Below are 20,718 nucleotides of genomic sequence, written 5' to 3'. Positions count from 1 at the left end.
CATCTGTAGGGCCATTTTCATGCTGACCCTGGCTTTGTCAGGGCTTCCCTCTTGGTTTCCTCATTCTAGCAGAACCTCGTCCAGGCTTGGATTTTCTTGCCCAAGTCTCTCACCGACCACATGAGTCCATCTCAGACAAATGCCAGCAGCCACCATGGGGGACCAGACCAATCCACCATGGGGCTGCACCATGGCTGTAGAGCTGGCCTTGGTGAGGTGTCGTGTGAGACTTGCTCATCCAAAACAGCTGTGCCCTGGTCTAGTGGGAGCTGTCCCTGTCCATGGCAGCAGGGTTGGTACCAGACGATCGTTAAGGTCCCTTCCAACCTAATCTATTCTATGTCTCTGTGGTTCTCTGTAGAGCTGACACCATCCACGTCTGCTGCAGGGTCCTGCTGTTGGGCCTGCACAATATCTTCTCTCTTGGACTCCCGATTCTTCCCAAGCTGCCAGCAACATGAAGACTGTTTTCCAGCCATTTCTGCAACCTCTTTCACCCCCCTGTCCTTTCTTTTTGTTTTACTTCTGAGTTAAAGAACAATCATTCACCTGAGATGAACCTCTGGGTCGTTAACTTTTCTTTGCTGCATCCATACCCCAGTAATAGCATTACTACCTTTGCCCTGTCGTGGAGTTATTTAACATATAAAGAAGGTTTGGTCCTTTTCTTTAGAACGATGGCTACAATTCATGTTCCTTGATGTTCTATTAAAACTCTAATGTGACGTTTTACTACTGTAGATTGAAAGTAGGGTGCTTTAGGGTGAGATAGCCATGTGGCAAAAAATACAAAACTGGATTACTTAAAAAAAAAGAAAAAAAAAGAATGAAAAAGAAAGGTTTTAAACAACAGCAACAAAAATCATTGTAACACTATGTAAAACTCCAGATGATAATTTAACTGACTATTAAATGGAGCTGTTAGTAATCCCTGGCTCTGGCAAACTGGAGTGTTTGTTTATAGTTTTGGTCCAGTTGATGTCATCTTTGGTTGCAGATGAAACACTCCCAGCCTTTGAACTCGGGTGAGTCTTCACACAAGTTTAGCATTAGCCTGTCTGTCCACTGGGTTAGCCAAGTCCCAAAGCACTCAGCACACGCAGATGGAGCCGTGTCCTGCGCCTCGTCTTGCCCACCTGCTCTGCTGGACATGGGAAGGTAAAGATGTCTCCAGTCACCTTTGGGGGAAAAACTGCATTTACACAGTCCTCGGCAAGGGTCTTTCAGTCCTTGATTTGAAAACTTCCACAGAGGCTGGGAACTTGGAAGCTGAGTCTGAAAAAGCTTCTTTCAGCCATTCTTTTAGTATATAAGATAGATGGGATGGTGCTGCCTGGTGGTCAACCACCTCTGGAGAATGTCCTGGTCCATCTGGCAGACTTCTGTCAGAGGACTAACAGCAACATGAGTATTAATGTCCCACAGAGAGTGTGAAAACCAGTGCCTGAACAGAGGTGAGATCTGCAAAAGATGCCAGAAGCCACTTACAGGGCTGTGTTGTGTCTGATGGTCAGGCCATCAGGACTTACTAGGGCAGGTTGCTAGGCCAAGTCCAGTGTGTATTGCCACCTGCCCTGCCAGATGTGTGGAAGACCCAGGGAAAGCCTGGGCAGACAGACAGACAGACAGGCAGACAGACAGACAGGACACTTGGGAGGACACAGGGGGGATTTAGGGGCTATAGCACACAAATCCATAGGAAACCAGACTTCATCAAGTCTCATGGAACAACTTGATTTCTTCTTTTCCCAGTGTTACATTGCAGGAAAATAAGCTAAAAATACACCAAATACTTTCCTTCTGCTATTTTCCATGCAGTTAACCACCAGCTCATTGCACAATAAGTGTGGCTAAGGAGTGAGATGGAGGAGGAGGAAGAGGAGGAGGAAGAGGAGAGGGTCTGTGTGGCAGCAGGGTGTGCAGCTGCAAGCCTGAACTGCTGTGTAAATATCTGAGCACAGCTGGCTCATGACAAAGTCTTCTCAGGGGTCATCTGGCTTGCAATCCATGGGGGTTTGGAGAAAGCCACCCCCAAAAAGGGTGAAGTGGATTGCAAAGTGTGTGTTACCAGCACATCGGTAGGTTTTTAGGAAGGGTTTGCTAATGTGTGTGTGTGTTGGAAGGGTTGCCCTTGGCTCCTCTCCAGAGTGCATGATTCGGGGGAGCTTCGTCCCAGAGAGGATTTTTGATGTTACCAGGAGATATTGTTCCTCCTCTGGGACTGAGTCCCTGTGCAAAGACCAGACATGAAGAAAAGACAGATAAGGAACATCAGAGATGGCTGGAGGAAGAAGAGTGGGCTTTAAACACAGGGCAAGGGCTTTTTGGTGTTTCTCAGTCCATAGGTACCAAATTTAACTGGTCACCTTAAAAAAAAAAACCCAAACAAACCAACAAAAAACTTCCCAAAATCTTAAAGCAACTTTATTGTCTTGGGTTTTAACTTTCTTGCCAGGATACCACATGGTCCTCTGGCTCTAGAGTGAGCCACCTTTTGCTTCCCATCCCCAGGGAGGTGAGGTGTGAACACACACACACATTTCCCTACATTTTAAGTGGATTAATTACAAAAAATGACCAGCCTTGGACCAGTTTGTAGCATAACCTGGAGAAGACCTTCTGCAAAAGTGTTCTTGCAGCTGGTGGCACAGCAAAAGCTGCCTGGGTGGCAGCCTTGAAGTAGGGTGTGGCATTGGAGGTGAGTGTCCCCCCACAGCCCAAAACCCAAAGGAAATCTCCAACTGGGCTGTGACTGTTCTGGGAGAATCTGTGTTTTGGGAAGAGGAGAGAATATGTCAGACCAAAGGTGTCAGGACAAGCAAACCACCTCCCTGGCCCCGTTTTTGGGTGAATCAAGGAGGCAAGAGAGATGGAGGATGAGAAGATTATTTATTTTTTTCATAGATTTTTATAAAAAATAATTATCAAATACAAAAAAATAAAAATAGCAGCAGCCTCCGTTGTGAATAAAATCCTAAAGGGGACAAAAACCGCTCAGTGTCACTATAAAAGAACAATATTTCAGTACGTAGAAGCTGTCTGGTCATGAGAAGCACAAATGTCCACTAGCCAAGCCAGCACTTCCCGTCCCAAACCCCCAGCTCCCCTCTCCATGGGGCACAGTCCCTTCCCTGCACACACAGCTGAGCAGAGAAAAAAAAAACCAAACAGGATTCTCATGCCAAAAGGGTACAAATTTGGCAGGTAAACACACAGGCATCCAGGTAATGCTGACACCAGGCAGGGGAGGGTTTGTCATGGCAATGTGCTGGGCCTTGAAATTCTGCTTCTGATGTCATGTCCATCCCATGTCCTCACTGTCCCCACCTGTGGGGGGCTGCCAGAACCCCACTCCTGCTGCATTGGAACTCCTGGATCTCCTGTTTCCTGCACTGGTGGAGCAGGACAGGCTGCCCAAGCTGCACATCCTGGGGGTATTGGGTCAACTATTATTTAAATTTCCTTGGGTTGCTTGAGGGTCAGTTTTTTTATTGAAAAGTGAATACCTGACAAAATATTGCTGCTATCTGCCCAGCTGACTGTGAATTCTGGGGTGGTGCCACCTGTGCATGGTGAGAACAAAAATGTCAGTGTCCCAAGAGGAGATGGGGCTCACTGTCCCCTGCTTCTCTTCAAATCTCTGCCTAGGCCAGGTGGATGGGGACACCTGGGGACAGGAAAGGGCTTGGAGGACAAGGCATCTTCTGCCTGGATGCTGGTAGGATGTCCAAGCACCTCTGCCCCTACTCGGGTCCTCCAATAAAACACAACTGTAGGAAAATCCTGACAAAATAGGATGGGGTAGAGCTAGTGAAAGCCAAACGGAAATGCCTGGGAAATTCCTGGTCTGTCCACACCGTGTCACCCTCTCTCCACCACTCCTTCACCAGATAAACTGGCTTGAAGCCTGTATCCAACAGCACAGGCCATGCAGGCAGGACACAGCCTGGAGTCCTTTGGTCCCAGCCTGCAGCTCACCCGGGGACACTGCAATGAGTTCCTACTCTGTGGTCCCTTCTCTGCTCTCCTCTATCCCTTTTCTCTGCCTCTTTACAGCACAAAACCATCAGGGATAATCCCAGCTGGAGCCAGGCACCTTTCCTATTGCTGCCTTTATGCAGCTGGGTCCAAGCTGAGCTGCTGGGAGTCAATTATGGCGGGCAGATTTCTTGCTGGGCTTCTCTGAGGCCAGAATTGAGTCTGCAGATTTTCACTCAGTGCCCATAGGAGCAAGAGCCTCTTGGAAGTCAGCAACTGTATGTCCAGCATGAGGGGCTGGGACAGAGATAATAATACTGTTAATACTAAGGGAAAATCTCAATGAGAGAAGATGATTCTTAAAGTCTCCTGACAAGTTTGGGTTTTTTTGGTCTCTTCAGCATTACAGGGCCTAGTCTCCTCTGAGAGCTACTGACAACACAACTCAGTTGGAGCTCAGACATGGGGGAGAGAGAAGAAGGACCACCTCAGCATCCTTCATTCAAGCAGCACACAACTACGCTGGTTTTGCCTCTACACCCAGCTGGGTGTGCAGTGGCGGGGGAGTGAGACAGAGAGGCAGCGTGCTGAGTCTTTGCTCCTATTGACCATGCAGTCATCCCCATGGACACTAAACCCTGCCCAGAGGGCTCTAAAATAATGTGTGATGGATGCCTGTGGTGCCCTTGGAATCTGTTGTGCTCACTGGGATGATTCAAGGGCACAATAACATTTTTTCTCAACCCCAGAATCCTGATCCACGCCCTAGGCAGAGCAAGGCAAAACACTGGCAAATACCAAGGGCAAAACTTAGTTTTGCAAGATGCCAAAATCATCTTGAGGTGGGAGCCTCCACACCTGGGGAGCCCTCTCCTAGCATGGCCTGGATGCTTGGCTTCTCTCTCTGTCCTCCTTCCAGCTCCCTCTCAGCAAGGAAGGGGAAAATCCCTGCTCCTCCCGCCCCGACCTGCGCTTTTCCCAATGGTTTGTACTTCACAGCAGCATGGGTGTGATAAAGGATATCCTTTCTCAGCTTCATCAAGAGCAAAGAAAATATAATATATATTTATATATATATTATATATATGTATATAGATACAATTAAGTTTAAATATTTGCAGAGAGATCACAACTACCTCGACCTTGCTAAAAGAAGTCTGTACAGCAGAGAGGGGTGAATAGTGACAAAACCCAGAGCAAAGACAGACACCCAGGAGCCAGACCAGGACAAACATCCGTGGCAGCATCCTGGGCGTGGATGGGCCCTGGCCCAGCGTGCGGCTGAGGCAGCACCAGACCCTGGGCTGAGCGCCCCGTGTGCCTCCTGCAGGGAGCAGCGATGGGGAGGAGGCCACATGCCTGCCCTCCTGGGCTCCTCCGTGTGCAGTCGCCATCCCCCTGCCCAGCTCTCCCCCAGGCTCCTGCCCCCTTGCCCCCCGCCATCCCCACGGCCCCGCTGCCCCTTGGCTCCTGCGGCGCGGCCTGACCGAGAGAGGCCCCTCATGGTGCTGCTACTGGTTCTCCTCGGCCGCAGGGTCGCGGCACGTGCACTCGTCCTGGTCACAGTCAGCAGCAAACGGGATCACCTGGGGGAGCAAAGGGACACCTCAGCCCTGTGACACCCCTGTGTCCCCACAAGGCCTCTCCGCCCTGGGATGGACAAAGGGACACCTCAGCCCTGTGACACCCCTGTGCCCCCACAAGGCCTCTCCGCCCTGGGATGGACAAAGGACACCTCAGCCCTGTGACACCCCTGTGCCCCCACAAGGCCTCTCCGCCCTGGGATGGACAAAGGGACACCTCAGCCTCAGCCCTGTGACACCCCTGTGCCCCCACAAGGCCTCTCCGCCCCGGGATGGACAAAGGGACACCTCAGCCCTGTGACACCCCTGTGCCCCCACAAGGCCTCTCCGCCCCGGGATGGACAAAGGACACCTCAGCCTCAGCCCTGTGACATCCCTGTGCCCCCACAAGGCCTCTCCGCCCTGGGATGGACAAAGGACACCTCAGCCTCAGCCCTGTGACATCCCTGTGCCCCCACAAGGCCTCTCCACCCTGGGATGGACAAAGGACACCTCAGCCTCAGCCCTGTGACATCCCTGTGCCCCCACAAGGCCTCTCCACCCTGGGATGGACAAAGGACACCTCAGCCCTGTGACACCCCTGTGCCCCCACAAGGCCTCTCCGCCCTGGGATGGACAAAGGACACCTCAGCCTCAGCCCTGTGACACCCCTGTGCCCCCACAAGGCCTCTCCGCCCTGGGATGGACAAAGGACACCTCAGCCTCAGCCCTGTGACACCCCTGTGCCCCCACAAGGCCTCTCCACCCTGGGATGGACAAAGGACACCTCAGCCCTGTGACACCCCTGTGCCCCCACAAGGCCTCTCCGCCCTGGGATGGACAAAGGACACCTCAGCCTCAGCCCTGTGACACCCCTGTGCCCCCACAAGGCCTCTCCGCCCTGGGATGGACAAAGGACACCTCAGCCCTGTGACACCCCTGTGCCCCCACAAGGCCTCTCCGCCCTGGGATGGACAAAGGGACACCTCAGCCTCAGCCCTGTGACACCCCTGTGCCCCCACAAGGCCTCTCCGCCCTGGGATGGACAAAGGACACCTCAGCCTCAGCCCTGTGACACCCCTGTGCCCCCACAAGGCCTCTCCACCCTGGGATGGACAAAGGGACACCTCAGCCTCAGCCCTGTGACATCCCTGTGCCCCCACAAGGCCTCTCCGCCCTGGGATGGACAAAGGACACCTCAGCCCTGTGACACCCCTGTGCCCCCACAAGGCCTCTCCGCCCCGGGATGGACAAAGGGACACCTCAGCCTCAGCCCTGTGACACCCCTGTGCCCCCACAAGGCCTCTCCGCCCTGGGATGGACAAAGGGACACCTCAGCCTCAGCCCTGTGACATCCCTGTGCCCCCACAAGGCCTCTCCGCCCTGGGATGGACAAAGGGACACCTCAGCCTCAGCCCTGTGACACCCCTGTGCCCCCACAAGGCCTCTCCGCCCTGGGATGGCCAAAGGGACACCTCAGCCTCAGCCCTGTGACACCCCTGTGCCCCCACAAGGCATCTCCGCCCTGGGATGGACAAAGGGACACCTCAGCCCTGTGACACCCCTGTGCCCCCACAAGGCCTCTCCGCCCTGGGATGGACAAAGGACACCTCAGCCTCAGCCCTGTGACACCCCTGTGCCCCCACAAGGCCTCTCCGCCCTGGGATGGACAAAGGACACCTCAGCCCTGTGACACCCCTGTGCCCCCACAAGGCCTCTCCGCCCTGGGATGGACAAAGGACACCTCAGCCTCAGCCCTGTGACATCCCTGTGCCCCCACAAGGCCTCTCCGCCCTGGGATGGACAAAGGGACACCTCAGCCTCAGCCCTGTGACACCCCTGTGCCCCCACAAGGCCTCTCCGCCCTGGGATGGACAAAGGACACCTCAGCCCTGTGACACCCCTGTGCCCCCACAAGGCCTCTCCGCCTTGGGATGGACAAACAGATGTACCCTGTTGTTGGCACTTCCAGGCTCTGCTCACTGAGGAATGGGCTTTCATACAACCTGTCCCGAGCTGAGTTTTGGTTCCTAGCCTTTCCCTTTTTTGTTAATGTGTTTCAAGTTTTGCAGCCAAAGGCCAGGTTGAATCTTGTGCCCTCAAATGTCAAACCCTTGGAAAGAAGTGTCTCCTGATGGGGGTAAGACATTCAGACTAGGGCTGGCAGTAGTGATGCACCTCTAGATCCTCTAGATTTAAGTTTTACTTTGGTCCCTTTTAGAAAACTCCCTTCATTTGTGTCTGAACCTATGGACCTGTCAGCTACTCCTAACTTTTCCAGCAAAGAATGAAGATAACATAGCCTCGTCTTCTGCAGTTCTTGGAAGAACTCAACCAGGCTCCCAGCTGTGAAGCTGACCTCCACACTACCCAATATAAAAGCCAGGGTAGGTGCATTGTCCTCATGCGTTGTGGATTAAGGAAAACCAGGCAGGATGGAGGCTCTGTGAGCAGGAACAGCCTTCCATGGGGTGGGCAGTGGGTTCATCTAGGGCCACCACAAACTGTGCAGCTTTGAGACACCCCATGGTGTGTGTTGAGAGGCTCACTGCACATTACTTTCTCTACAACAACTGCATGTGACCGAGCAAGCTTGTGTCCCCTTAGCTGGTCATAGCAGAGAAAGGAGGGAGGGCATACACTGAGCATCTGACTCCTGGTTGACAGTGGCCTGGTAATCAGCCATGGGAGCCAAGAAAACAGTTTCCTTCAGAGATTTTATATACACCAGGCTCAGAGCCAGGAGTTTTTCTTACTGTGAAAACACATTTGATTTTTCACAGGCTGGATCAGTGAAGGAAGAGCTGGAGTGCTTTGGAGGGATTTTTTTGATGTTTAAACCCTGTATTTCTCCACCTGCCTTAACAGGGATGTGCTGGAGGCTTGTTGAGCGGAAGATCTGGAACCTGTGGGGGATGCAAGCTGGATCTGGGTCTTCTGAGAGCCATGGGACTGAACCTCCCCACTTTCTGCTGTGAACCCATCCTTTATTTTGGCCATGTCTTGCTCTGAGATGTCATGATATCGTTGTGGGGATTTCACTCATCACTTGGGTGTAAAGCCTCTTCTTTCCTATCTCAAGTGGATCTTCCCAGGATTTTATTTTTCCTTTTCTCTGTGTATGTATGCGTGATGAAAGGAGAAATGATTCAAGCTCCACAACAAAGATGAGAAGATCCAAATTCACATATTTTCGCAGTGAGAAATTATTTCATGCCCTGTGATTTGTTTTGCTGTTGGATATGATTAGGAAGAATGGGCTGTGAGTGCTGGATAGCATGTTAGGTGGGAGGGAAGGTTGTGATGGGAGACAAAGAAGGGTCTGTGCAACACCAATGCCAAGTTGCTCCCTCTACACTATTCTCCCCTCCTTCCCTCCTCAGAGAGGGTGGAAAACATCACTTGTAGCAGATGCCAGTGGACCATACCAAAAATCCCCTGAGACAGCTCAATTACACAAGGTGACTTCTGACTCACCGTGTCTATCACTATGTCCTATGGATGTCATTTCTTTTGGGACACGTTTCCCAAAACGAGAGGAAATCCCATGAACCTCAGTGGGAGCTGGGCTGAGGTTTCAATCACACTGGCCTGAGTCCAAACCCCGCTCTTAATCAGGGCGATGATGTCCATCAGCTTCAGCTGGCTTTGGTTTAAAATCGTGCGTTTGTTCTCCGTTCATGGGAGAATTACACTGCAGGCTCAGTTCCACAGCCAGCAAAGCCAAGGAACATAGATAGCAGTCACCCCTGAATCCATAGATCCTGGCCAAGGCCACGGGAGGTTCTCTCTTACCTTCCTGGAGGACAGTGTGGAGGAGCAGCAGTCCCCGCCATCATACTGGCAGTATGCCCGGTTGTTGATGGTGTCACACCAGCCGTCTGCTTGGAAGGGCTAAAGCAGAGGAACAAAGCTTTGTTAAAGGTTGTTCAAAAGCATAAGGTTGCCCCCAAAAGTAGAGGTCCCAGGTCCTCAGTAAGGCCCCTGTGCCCACTTCCACCATACACAACCCCCTCTTCAAAGCCAAAGGGCACCAGATATCCCAGCTGGTGTGGATGGAGTAGAAGTGTTGCAAGGGCAGCAGCTAGAGGATCGTGGAATTGTGTCAGAAATGTTAAATGGCATGAGCAGCCATTCAGAAAACCAGTCTATTGTTTAGTTACATGAGTCATCTGATCAGAGAAGAAGCAACGGGGGCTGAGAAGCAGCCAGCAATGGCTGAAAAGCTATCCCGTGCAATGGCTGCGACGTGCATGGGAAGCACTCTCAAGGAGACATCAGGAGAGGTCGGCAGCCAAGGTTAATTTATCACAGATCTACACCAGCACTGCCAGGCAGCCACTGAACTTTAGCCACTAGCTACAGGGTGAAGAAGCCATTCGTTCATAATGATAAGTAACGAAATGCTTCTTTCACTTCGGGCTCTGTGATGGTACCTACTGGCCCAGCAACCATGGCTGACCTCCAGGAGGACGTTTTCCATCAGAATCATGGAATGGTTTTGATTGGAAGGCGCCTTAAAGACCATCTCATTCCAACACCCCTGCCATGGGCAGGGACATCTTCCACTAGACCAGGTGTCCAAGCCCTGTCCAATCTGGTCTTGAGCATTTCCAGGAATGGGGCAGCCACAATTTCTCTGAACAACCTGTGCCTTTGTCCCACCACCCTCATAGTCAAAAATTTCATCTAGTATCTAATCTAAACCCACCCTCTTGCAGTTTAAAGCCACTAACCCTTATCCTATCACTCCATGCCCTTGCCAAAAGCCTCTCCCTGAGCCCTGTGTAGTCCCTTTTAGTCTTGGAAGGTGGTCTAAGGTTTCCACAGTCTTCTCCAGACAAAACAGGACTTTTTGGTGGAAACCTGGCTATCCTGCTGTTCATGGAAGCAGCTGACCCATTTCATTGGATCTCATCAGCCCCAAACAACATCCAAACTCCCCAAAATGCCCAGACTCAGCCTTGGATGATGCACACTCACATGTAGCACCCTTAAACTGAATGAGAACCCGCTGAAAAATGTCACTGTACCGCAACAGCCCTGCACCCACTGTGCGAAAGCCAACATGTGGGCCTGGTGATAATACCAGTAATTCACATGAAAAAACCATGCCAAAAACCAGAGAACCCATGTGGCTTTTTGTCCTTGTGACTCACAAGGAACAGAAATGGGCTCAACACAGGCTAATAACACTTTAGGAAGTAGCAGCAGGGATGATGGCAAACCACCAAGTCTGGTCTCCGCTATCAGTAGCACAGGCCACAGGCCAAATTCAGGCAGCCACAGAGAGACTACATTAGCCTGGAAGATTTTGGCAGAGCAGAGAAAGAGCACACCTTCCTCCTACAGCTGTGGAATTGAGGCACAGCCGAGTTAGGTAGCTCCCTCAAAAAACAAGAAGGGATTTGACTTTAATCATTGCTGTCACAAACTGGGTCCAGGGGAGAGCAGAGTGCAACTTCTTCAAGGCAACAGTGTTAATACACCTCTTCCACTAAAAAGCATCAGGTGGGTCTTAAATGATTGTGATCAAAGGAGGTTTCTTAGTATTGAAGCAGCTTTGAGCCCCGGGAGGGCCAGGGCAGGGATGTTGGGGCTGGCAGGTGCCAGGATGCAGTTGGGGCTGGCCAGGGCTGCTGGCAGGGGAAGGCTTTTCTGGGTGTGATTTGCTTTTGCAGCCTTCCTTCCACACAGTGGAGTTTTTCCTTGAGCTTTGCTCCATATGTCATGACTCACTGGCAAAACAACGCCCGTCGCTTTGGTAGTTTCCATACAATTATGGGGAGGTTTGCCCATCCTGGCTGCACAGGTCTGAAACGATTTCCAGATCTTGCGTGCAAGGTGGGGAGAGGACAGAGGCAGGGACAGGATGGGGAAGGAGAGGCTCCCAGTCTCTCACTACACCTATCAGGGCTAACTGCCCCCTCCTCTCACCCAGCCAGAACCCATACCCCACCCTAAACAAATACAGGCTCCTATGGCAACACTTGTTGGGGAAACTTAACAACTCATGCTCCAAATTACATTGGAAAAACATATGAAGGGAAAATAAAAAATGACTAATTGGACTCAAGGCACAGGAGAGCCAGGCACAGGGTTTGGGGATTTCTGTCCCTGCTCCTTGCCTAGTGTTTGGAGAACATGGTGACCCCCGTGCCCTTGCCTCCTGAGAACCTCGACGTGGTTTTGTCTTCTCAAGGAGAAAGAGCAAAGTAAGGTGCTGGTTACCCTGTAGGGCACAGGAGCCCTTGTACTTGCATCAGTCTCATTTTGGCCTTGCAGAAATCATGGCAAGGGAGGACACAGGCATCTACTGAGGGTAGGCGGTGTGAGAGAGAGAACCCATAGAGACTCTGTTCAGCCTGTGCTTGAGATGTGTGGCTCCACAGAAAGCAATGCCAGTGGTGGGAGAAGGCAGCTTGCTCACGTCTGCGACCCACAAAAACACCTGATGATGTTTTAAGATGCTGGCAAGAAATAGGAAAACACCGATGCCCAGCTGTGCCGCATGAAGGTGATGCGATCCAGGGAAACGTTCAGCTGGGTCTCAGCTGCCAGAATACGCATCCTCCGCTGCAGAGGGGGCAGTGGGCCGCTTGAAATGTCTCTTATAAACAGGGAAAAAATGAACAAAGTAATTGCAGCAGCCTCTCTCTACGCCGTGTTGAGTGTCGGGGAGCTGCCGGGCCAGGCGGCGTGCCACTGAGGCAGCCAGGGAGACGGGCTGTGTCAGCGGATCTCCCGCTCGGCCATCCATCTTCCTTGTTTGTTCAGACAGCAGCCTCAGCGGGGCATGTGGCAGCACGTGGAGGTGCAGCATCTGGCACGGCCGGGGCCGGAGCCCCGCGCTGGCGGCACCAAAATAGTAACGGCAAATCGAGAGCTTGGCTATTTAAATAGGCTAGAAAAACAAGGGCTCTCAAAGCTGGGAGCAGCCACAGATGAAAAGAGAAAAAAAATTTGAAGAGGGGCGGCAGGCAGGGAAAAATGAAAGAGGGAAAAAATATTGCAGGCAAAGGAAGGATGCGAGAAAAATCCCTGCTTTTGGTTAGATGCCAACGCATCCCAGCCAGAAGCATCTCCAAGTGCTCAGTGGTGGAGTTTCTCTCAAGGATGCAGGGAGATGTCATGCAGGGAGCAGTGCCTGTGCATAGTATACTTCCACAACTTTTCAAGAGTCCCCAGGCTGGCTCCGTCCCTGGGGCTGTTGTCTTGTCCTGCAGGGAGTCCCCAGTGCCATCAGTCAGGTGGGCAGGGTCCAAGCCTTTTATTATTTTTTTTTTCCAAATCCGCTTTACACGTAGGTTGATTCATTGTGAAAGAGCACAAAAGGGTGCAACAGGTGAGGGAAAGGTGGATCATGAAGACTCAATCACAGATCACATCAGTGTTGGGCATATTTCAGTGCTGCATTGCTGGTGTTTGATAAACATTATTTCCCAGGAATGCAGGCTTTGCACTGGTTGAGCACACCTGAAGGCCCAGCACCTTGCTTTTGGCCATGCTCCCTTACAGATGCTTTGGAGGAAGGTGAGAAAAAGAAAAAAAAAAAAAATCGGCATTCACCTGGCCAACTGTGTAACTGAAGAGCTGAAATACTCCCCTGATCTGCCACTGAGATGGAAAGTGCTTGTCATTTCTACCTGCACACAGCCATTGAAAGCCCAGATCCCAGTCCCAGGGACTCAAGTCCAGCCTTAAGAAGCAAAATGCTTTCTCCCAGACAGGTCCTGGGCTTTGTGACTCTGCTGATCCATCCGCAGAGGGTGCATAGTTTGCCTTCATGGAGCTTCTAAGTCAGCATGAATTTTGTTGTCCTTTCATTTTTCCCTTTGGGCATTGGTGTTCTGGGCATCAAGCTCAGACTGTCTGCATGCTAATGCAACCATGCGGCTGAGAAGATGCAGGTGGTTTTGCCCTCCTCAGCTGCCACTTTGAAAGCAGCCCTCAAGAAAAAGGGGAACCACCATTTGGGCAGGGACCAGCCCTGGAAAAGCTGCTGCTGCCCTCAGACTCACGCCTTGTGCATCAGCTTCACCACTGGTAATTCTGCTCCTGGGATGGATGAGTCACTAGTGGTGGGAAGATGAGTTGGAAACCCTTTGGGGATCACCCTTTGGTGGCAGGGGGATGTCAGCCCAAACTAGGCTTCACATAATCACGGGACATGAACCCGAGTTGCCCCAGAGCTGGAGAGTGCTACAGCTGCTTCTCGTAGGCAGCAAGAGAAGCTGTGTCCCAGGGGAAGGTGCTGCCTGTGGCAGGAAGGCAAAGGCAGGATGTATAGGGAAAGGAAAGCATGGACAGGCTGCAGCAGCCCTTGGGGAGGCAGAGGGCAGCTTCTCCCTGCCCGACGTCTTCCCTTCCTCCCCACCTCAGTCACTAGCAAAATCTTTCCAAAAGCTCTGGGAGGTCCCTGGGAGTACTTGAAAAGTGCCCAAAGCCTTATTAAACATCTGGTTCACTTAAAGCTCCAATACATCCACCACCTCAGCTTGGGTCCCTGAAAATTCCCCCTCCCATCCCTGTCCCAATCCTTCCAATATCCTTCCAAACCACTGTTACCCTGCAGAAAACTGACAGTCCTGGAGGCCAGAGATGTGACAGGAGCTGCCTAAAGTGATGCTATAGCACCGTGTCCCCAGGACACATCCCTTTCCTTACACACATTTGTGCCGGTGAGGCAGAGAGCCCGGTCATTCTTGGCTCTCCCTGCTTGCCCAGGGAAGTTGACTGGGAATGCAGACTGTGGGAGGAAATGACAATGTTCATTGTTTGGATTAAATATTTTTCTTGGCCCTCTCTCTGTTGCAGTGTCTTTTATTTTATTTTTTCTCCCCCCCCCTTGACACCCCAAGCACATTCACTTTCCTTCTCTCTTTTTGGAGGCTCCCTGGCATAAGGAGGAAATCGGCTCTGAAAAACAGAGAGGGACAGAGAGGGAACAGGTCTGGCTTATGCTCAGAAAGTTTTTTGGGATGTTTTTGTGCCCTGAGACGCCCTGAGCAATGAGCAAGGTCTACCTGGCCTATTGTAAAAAGGGAAGCAGGGTGAGCACCACCCAGAGGAAGAGACCTCTAGAAATTTTGAAACAGGAACCTGCGACCAAGTGACCTGAAGAAGAGAAACAAAATCCTACAGACTTAGTGCTTCATTGTCCATTTTTATATCTTCCAGTTCCTGCCCCCTGAGCCATCCTTCTGCTGCTTTTGAACAGTGGCAGCTATCCCTTGGATGTACATGCCTGTTGCATGGCTTGTTGGAGACATCATGGACCTGCTCCATCACCTCAGACACACAGAGAAAGCAAAACGGAGAAATCCCAACTGCTTCTGAGCCTGCTGGTGTCCCTGAGCCACTCGTCAGCCAAGCATGCAGACCATTTATACCACATCTCAGGTCTCCAGAAACATTTGCTCCAGCTCCAATGTCTTCTCCCCAAGTCCCACTACAGAAACAGAGGCTTGCTGCTTGAGAACATTCTCCATACACCTGAATGAACACTTCAGGGAAGAGGTGTTGGGCTGAAGGGTTGTGACATCCTGCTCTCTGGTCTCAGCTCACGGACCATCACTGGTACTGCCATACCACCTCCCAGCAATCTTGGTGTGGAGCTCTAGGTGTTCTTCAGGATGATAGGGTCCCTTGGACACGAGTTTCCTGCAAACAGCTGGGCCCATTTGAACCAGCCTGTGCTGAGCTTGTGCAGGATTGGTGTCTGTAAGGGGGATGGAGTGCACAGAGGCTCCATAGACTGCTGTCAATGGCCATCCTGGGAGAGCAGGTCCTGCCTTCACAGTGCCTGAAAGTGCTTCTATCCCAGGCCAGGATTCGACTTGGACACACTTCTGCTGCAGAAATGAACACGTGGCACTTTGGACCCTTGAATGGGGATGTGTTTCTTTATCCCTCTACACTGTGCTGCTCAGAGGCCTCATGTCTTAGCAGAGAGCCATCTGGAAAGGTCTTTGCACAGACCAAGGGACAAGAGGGAAGAAAGGGATGAAAAGCATGTGTAGATCACCACACCAGAGCAGATCTTTGCTTCCATCAAAACATCCATGTCTACAATCTATTGCTGGTGAGTTCCTCAGCCTTGTCCTTTTTACACCCTGATCTCAGCACTAACAGGAGAAGAGAAACAGAAGCAGGAAAGAACAGGGAGAGAGGAGCAGAGGGAGTTGCTGTGTGTCAATAGTGCTCCTGGCAAGCACAGTGTCTCACCATTCACAGGAATACTGCTGGGACACACGAGAGACTTCCAGGCAGGACTTCCCGTGCCATGAGCACCAGCCTGCCATCCTGCTCTCAGTGGCTTGCCTGCTGCAGGGATTAGATCTCCTGCCAAGCCATTTGTGCAAAATATGTTACAGGATAGAACGGGTTATGGAAAACAAGCCTTGAAAACCACAAGGGCCTCCTGACCCACTTGTATCTGGTTTCTGCCAAGTTCTTGTTACAGATCTTAAACAGAAAGAAAAACAATGTACAAGGCATGAAGGAGCTGAAGGGGAATGAATATTCGTGTTGGAAGAGCAGTTGGCTGGGCCACGCTTGGGGATGTTTATTATCAGAAACGACTCATTGATTTTTATTTCAGCGGGTGCTTTCAGTGGTTTTCCACCCCGTCTATACCACTGGCTGCACGACTGTGACTGCTGGGAGGGGGAAAAGCAGGATGTGGACAGGGATGAGGGGAAGGCACCTGAACTGGAGAGGGCAAAGAAGCAGTCACAGGTCAGCACATCCCAAGTGCAGGGCTGCTGGCACAATGTGGCTTGGGGAAGCTGAGACTGCTCCCTGAGACCTCTTTGGGGCTCCACCACTACAGGTGGTGTGTCCAGGTGCTGGAGCCCTACCCATGCCAGAAGACCCCCCATCTTTTGGGGCCCTGTGAGCCTGTCCCTGCAGGTAGGGGAAGGGCACCTGTCCTTTGTCCTTGCACCGTGCTGCTGTGTGATCATTCTATTTCCCTCTGCTTTGTCTCTCAATAAAATGATGCTGTTCCAATCATGCACTCTGTGTGTGTGCAGGGGACAGAGACCATCTCACTGTTGAGGAAAAGCACGCCTCAGCTGAGATTTTTGGAAGAGATACAAATTTCTTTGGGATCATCCCCTGGAAGCCTATCTCCTATGCTGAGCATCCCACACTGCCCATGCCAAAAGCAGCATGAAAATGTACCCAGCAGGTATGCAAAGAGCCCCCTATCTTGCATTCCACCTCTCCAGCATGAAGGGCTTTGTCTTCACCAGCCAGAGATCATGTGTGATGCAGAAGTGACCACTACCTGTAGTCCTTGCTCCTCATGCTCCCCCACCATCTGTACAAGCTGCATTAAGCACGGTGGAAGGTACAGCACTGCCTGGTCCAAGAGAGGAGAAAAATGTGTGAATCTTGAGAGGCTGACTAAATTCTGGCCACACTGCTCTAGTTGCTCTAGAGAGTCTCCTTGGTGCAGCTGGGGTGCCTTGTAGTCCTCATTGCCTGAAACCTCAGAAGACAAGCTTTCCTGGAGCAGAGCATTCTGCCAGCATCACATTTCTTACCAGTTTCCTGTGCTGACTTTTGCCATGGTACAAAATCAGAGACCCACAAGTCGGGGTGAGTGAGAACCAAGGGTCCCCAGCCCCACTGATACTGAGGAGCAGAGGCAGGTGGACCTCAGCTGCAGTGCTGTCCCAGGGAACAAGCCTCATCATGTCTCCCATCACAGGAAAGAGCAGCAGATTTCAGGTGACACCTCCCACCATCCTTATTGCATGTGCCTTTCAAGGGATTAATTCTGACCGAGAAATGCTGGACACAAGCCACAGATGTGCCCAGTGAGGATTTTGTGGATGCTGGTGGGAAGAGCTAAGGATCCTTCAGGGTCCTTTACTACCTGTTGAGACTCAGGAACAACTTGCAACCACACAAACACTTCAGTCCCTATTTAATAATTTCCATTGTAATATGTCAGGAAAACCACAAAACAGAGAACACATTAATGTTTTACGATTGTGATAACATGACCAGCAGCATGAGGGCAGCGAGACCTTGTCCTCATGCAGGGAAGACCTGAGGAATTCCCAGCAGCTCATGCTCACAGCAGTGTTCTGTTCTCTGCCCATCTTCACCCAGGACATGAGGCAGAGATCACAAGTCAAAGTCCCTTCCAATTAACCCTTTGTTACCCGGACATAATGGCATGAAGCTGGAGGTGAGAATGAGGCCAGCATGTTGCACAATGTGTTGGCTGCCCAAAAAAAGCTGCCCGCATTCACTCTGGTGACTGCAAGAGCAGTCTAGCTTTCTCTGAGTACATTTGAGCAAGACAGTGGCGGTTACCCTGTCCTGTGAATAACATTGGGTAAACACAATGAAGATAAAATAAGTGAACTTTTTAAACCTAAACCAAATCTACAATGTGAAGCACAAGAGCCTCTGTGGTGGCAGACAGAGGGGTGCAGATGTAGGGCATTGCACAGACTAGGAGGTGCTCTATAGCAGCCATGCTCATGCACAGACTACTTTGGACTGTGGCAGGAATAATCCAAGGAAACAACCTGGACCTCCATACATGCTGTCTCTTTCCCTGAAGTCAAGTCTCACTTGCTTTTGAGCACAGGAGGATGATACATCAGAGGTGATCACCTTTGGATGGCTTAGGAGAATGTGACCCAGATGCTGCAAACTCCTCCCTCACTGCAGTCAAACACACCACCAGGACCAAAACCACCTCCTCCCAGCCCATGGTGGGGAGGAGGGGTTTCTCTCCCCCTCCACTCCCCTCTCCTGACAGCTCCAAGCCCCCTCCCTTGGTGCTGCCATCTGTTTTTCTACTGATGGCAGGGGACGAGATGTTCCGCTGGCCCTCGAAAGGCGAAGTGCGCTCGGCGCTAACTCGTATTCCTGACGGGCTCCTGGAAAGGTTTGCATCCCTGCCTCCCTCCCTGAAGTACGTGCCTCGCTGCCTCACTCATTGGGGAACTTGGCAAGGCACAGCAAGAGAGCAGGAGGCAGATGGATGACCAGATTAACAGAAAGAGAGGGGAGGTGGGGAGAGGAGTGAGAGGGATGAGCAGGCAGGCTGATCCACCGCCAGTGCGGGATAAAGATGAGCGAGAGACCCTCCAATGCCATTGCATGGTGACCTGCACTTTCCAGTATGAGGAGGAGCTCCAGATAGAGCTGGGAAGGTTGAGCCTTGGCTACCGCTCCCATGCCCCGTCCTGAAGTGACTCCACAGGAGAGAGACAGTACGAGCTGCCAGGTGGCCTGGATTTCTGTTATGTAGGGTTGCTCCCCTCACTGAGGCATCCAGAAGAGAAAGCTTCCTGATCCAACACACACTTGGCAGTCAATGGAGAGACAACGGAATCTCCAGGGCGTGACTCAGACCTGAGGTGACATGGACAGTCCACTGGAACAGCATTTCACCGTCCAATGATGGCAGAATCTGGGCTCTTAAAGGAGATGTTTCCATTGAGGGGCTCCTATGAAATGAGAGGGAACCTGGGGTGAATATAACCCATGGACATGGCAAGTGAAGCTGAGCCATGTGTGTAAGGGGAGCCACCATGCAGTGAGGACATAGTACAGGTTCTATTCTCTTTACACTGCTTCGGCTGTGTGATGCCTCCATCAAGGGATGGAGGGAAGTGAAGCAGCCTCTGAGAACTGCAGAGTTTTTTGTCACGAGGAGGGCAGAGAGGAATAGGAATGAGCATGGAAGTCTGCACAGATGAGGTAGAAACAACATTCAGGGTATTCTATGGTCAAATGGGGACATTGATGTTATCTCCCTTCTTGCCAGTACCAAGCAGCAGCTCCCAGAGCAATACTTTGAACAAGGCACTTTCAGTAGGAGTTATTTTATTGCAAGACAATGACTACTATGAAGCTCACATGGGGAAAAAAGTTATCTGGGAAAATTTGTATTGCTGGTCCCACCTTAATAGCTTGCAGCACGTAGGAGGAAACACATGGAAAAGGATAAACAAAGACATGTATGTGAGAAGTGAGAAGGAAAACAGGGATGGGGAGGAGGCTGGAAGCTATATTAAAAAGGAGAGCATAAGGGTGAAAGAAACTGTCTGAGGATGAATCCTCATTAGTGTTACAGTGAGTGACTGTGACCTTAGAAATAGGCCTGCCCTGATGAAACTGCTAACAAGGAAGAAGGCAGAGGAGGATCAGGATATCTAACAGAGAGTTAGACGACTGAAGGACTAGAGAGAGAAACAAGATGACATTTTCTTCTATAAAATTGAAGGGCAAGCTCTTGTACTGATGGCAAAACATCTGCTGTTAGCTTGGTGCTCATCAGTTGGAAACAAAGGAGGAAGAGACAGAACTGGGTGTTCTTGCTGACCTCAGGATATCTGAACTGCCAGACTGATGTAACTGCAGAAACAACAGATATAGTCCTGTGTCCCATCAAAAGAGACATTTCCAGCACAAGGAAGCTTTATGCAGGGCTTTGATGAGACCTCAGATGGAAGAGTATGTACTGACTGCTTGGTCATTCCTCATGAGACAACAATTGAAAGCAGAAAAAGCATTAAAAAATCTACAAGGGTGATGAAGAACATGGAATCTCTCCATCTTCTGGTGGGACACTGCAAGATCTTGGCTTGATTAACCGCCTGTGTGCCAAGAGTCCTGCCAGGGACTGATTTCTAGGAGTAAAGGAGGGTGACAAGCAAATAGGAACAGAAAGAGCTCGTGTTGTCTGTGAGCATGTTTGGGTGGTTGATGAGAGCACAGTGACTTACATTGGGACACTGGGACTTCAGGGACTCAGTGTCTCTCTCTCACACACACACAAATAAATAAACTGGCATTTTTCATCATTTCCTCTGGGATCTCTCACTGAACCCACAGACCCAAGGTGAAGCACAGGAACCAGAGAGCAGGAAACACTAGGGTCAGTCTGGTGTACCTGAGCCTAAGGGAGAAGTCTCACAATTGTGTCAGGTTTCTGCTACCTGAGCTGCACAGGAAGGGAAGAAGAAACACCTCACACTCCATCAGCTTCTTTTTTGAAAGGACCTAACCCCAGAGAGCACAAGAAATTCTCCTTGCTAGCAGAACCACCACAGAGACAATCGCTCAATCATCTAGTCTGCTCTTCCACTTAAGCCATCCCATTTCAAACACATTACCCCAGATTTGTGCTAAAATATGTGGT

The 20,718-nt window shown here is 51.0% G+C and overlaps 1 protein-coding gene across 1 annotated transcript in view; it reads right to left on the bottom strand.

Annotated features, from left to right (window-relative positions):
• Positions 1 to 5,444: 5,444 nt before the first annotated feature.
• The window catches only part of PAPPA2 (pappalysin 2), a 90,553-nt gene continuing 75,279 nt past the window's right edge, over positions 5,445 to 20,718 (bottom strand). Inside the window, exons 21-22 of the mRNA XM_066324712.1 lie at positions 9,336 to 9,434; positions 5,445 to 5,564 (exon numbers count right to left, since the gene is read on the bottom strand). Of these exons, the coding sequence (XP_066180809.1) occupies positions 5,490 to 5,564; positions 9,336 to 9,434 (174 nt within the window). The 3' untranslated portion in view covers positions 5,445 to 5,489. The remainder of the gene's footprint in view (positions 5,565 to 9,335; positions 9,435 to 20,718) is intronic.

The sequence above is a fragment of the Sylvia atricapilla genome, chromosome 9 (genome assembly GCF_009819655.1).
Source record: "Sylvia atricapilla isolate bSylAtr1 chromosome 9, bSylAtr1.pri, whole genome shotgun sequence".
In the NCBI taxonomy this organism is placed as follows: Eukaryota; Metazoa; Chordata; class Aves; order Passeriformes; family Sylviidae; genus Sylvia; species Sylvia atricapilla.
Note: the sequence above shows the minus strand (reverse complement) of the source record. Positions and strands in the feature narration are given on the sequence as shown.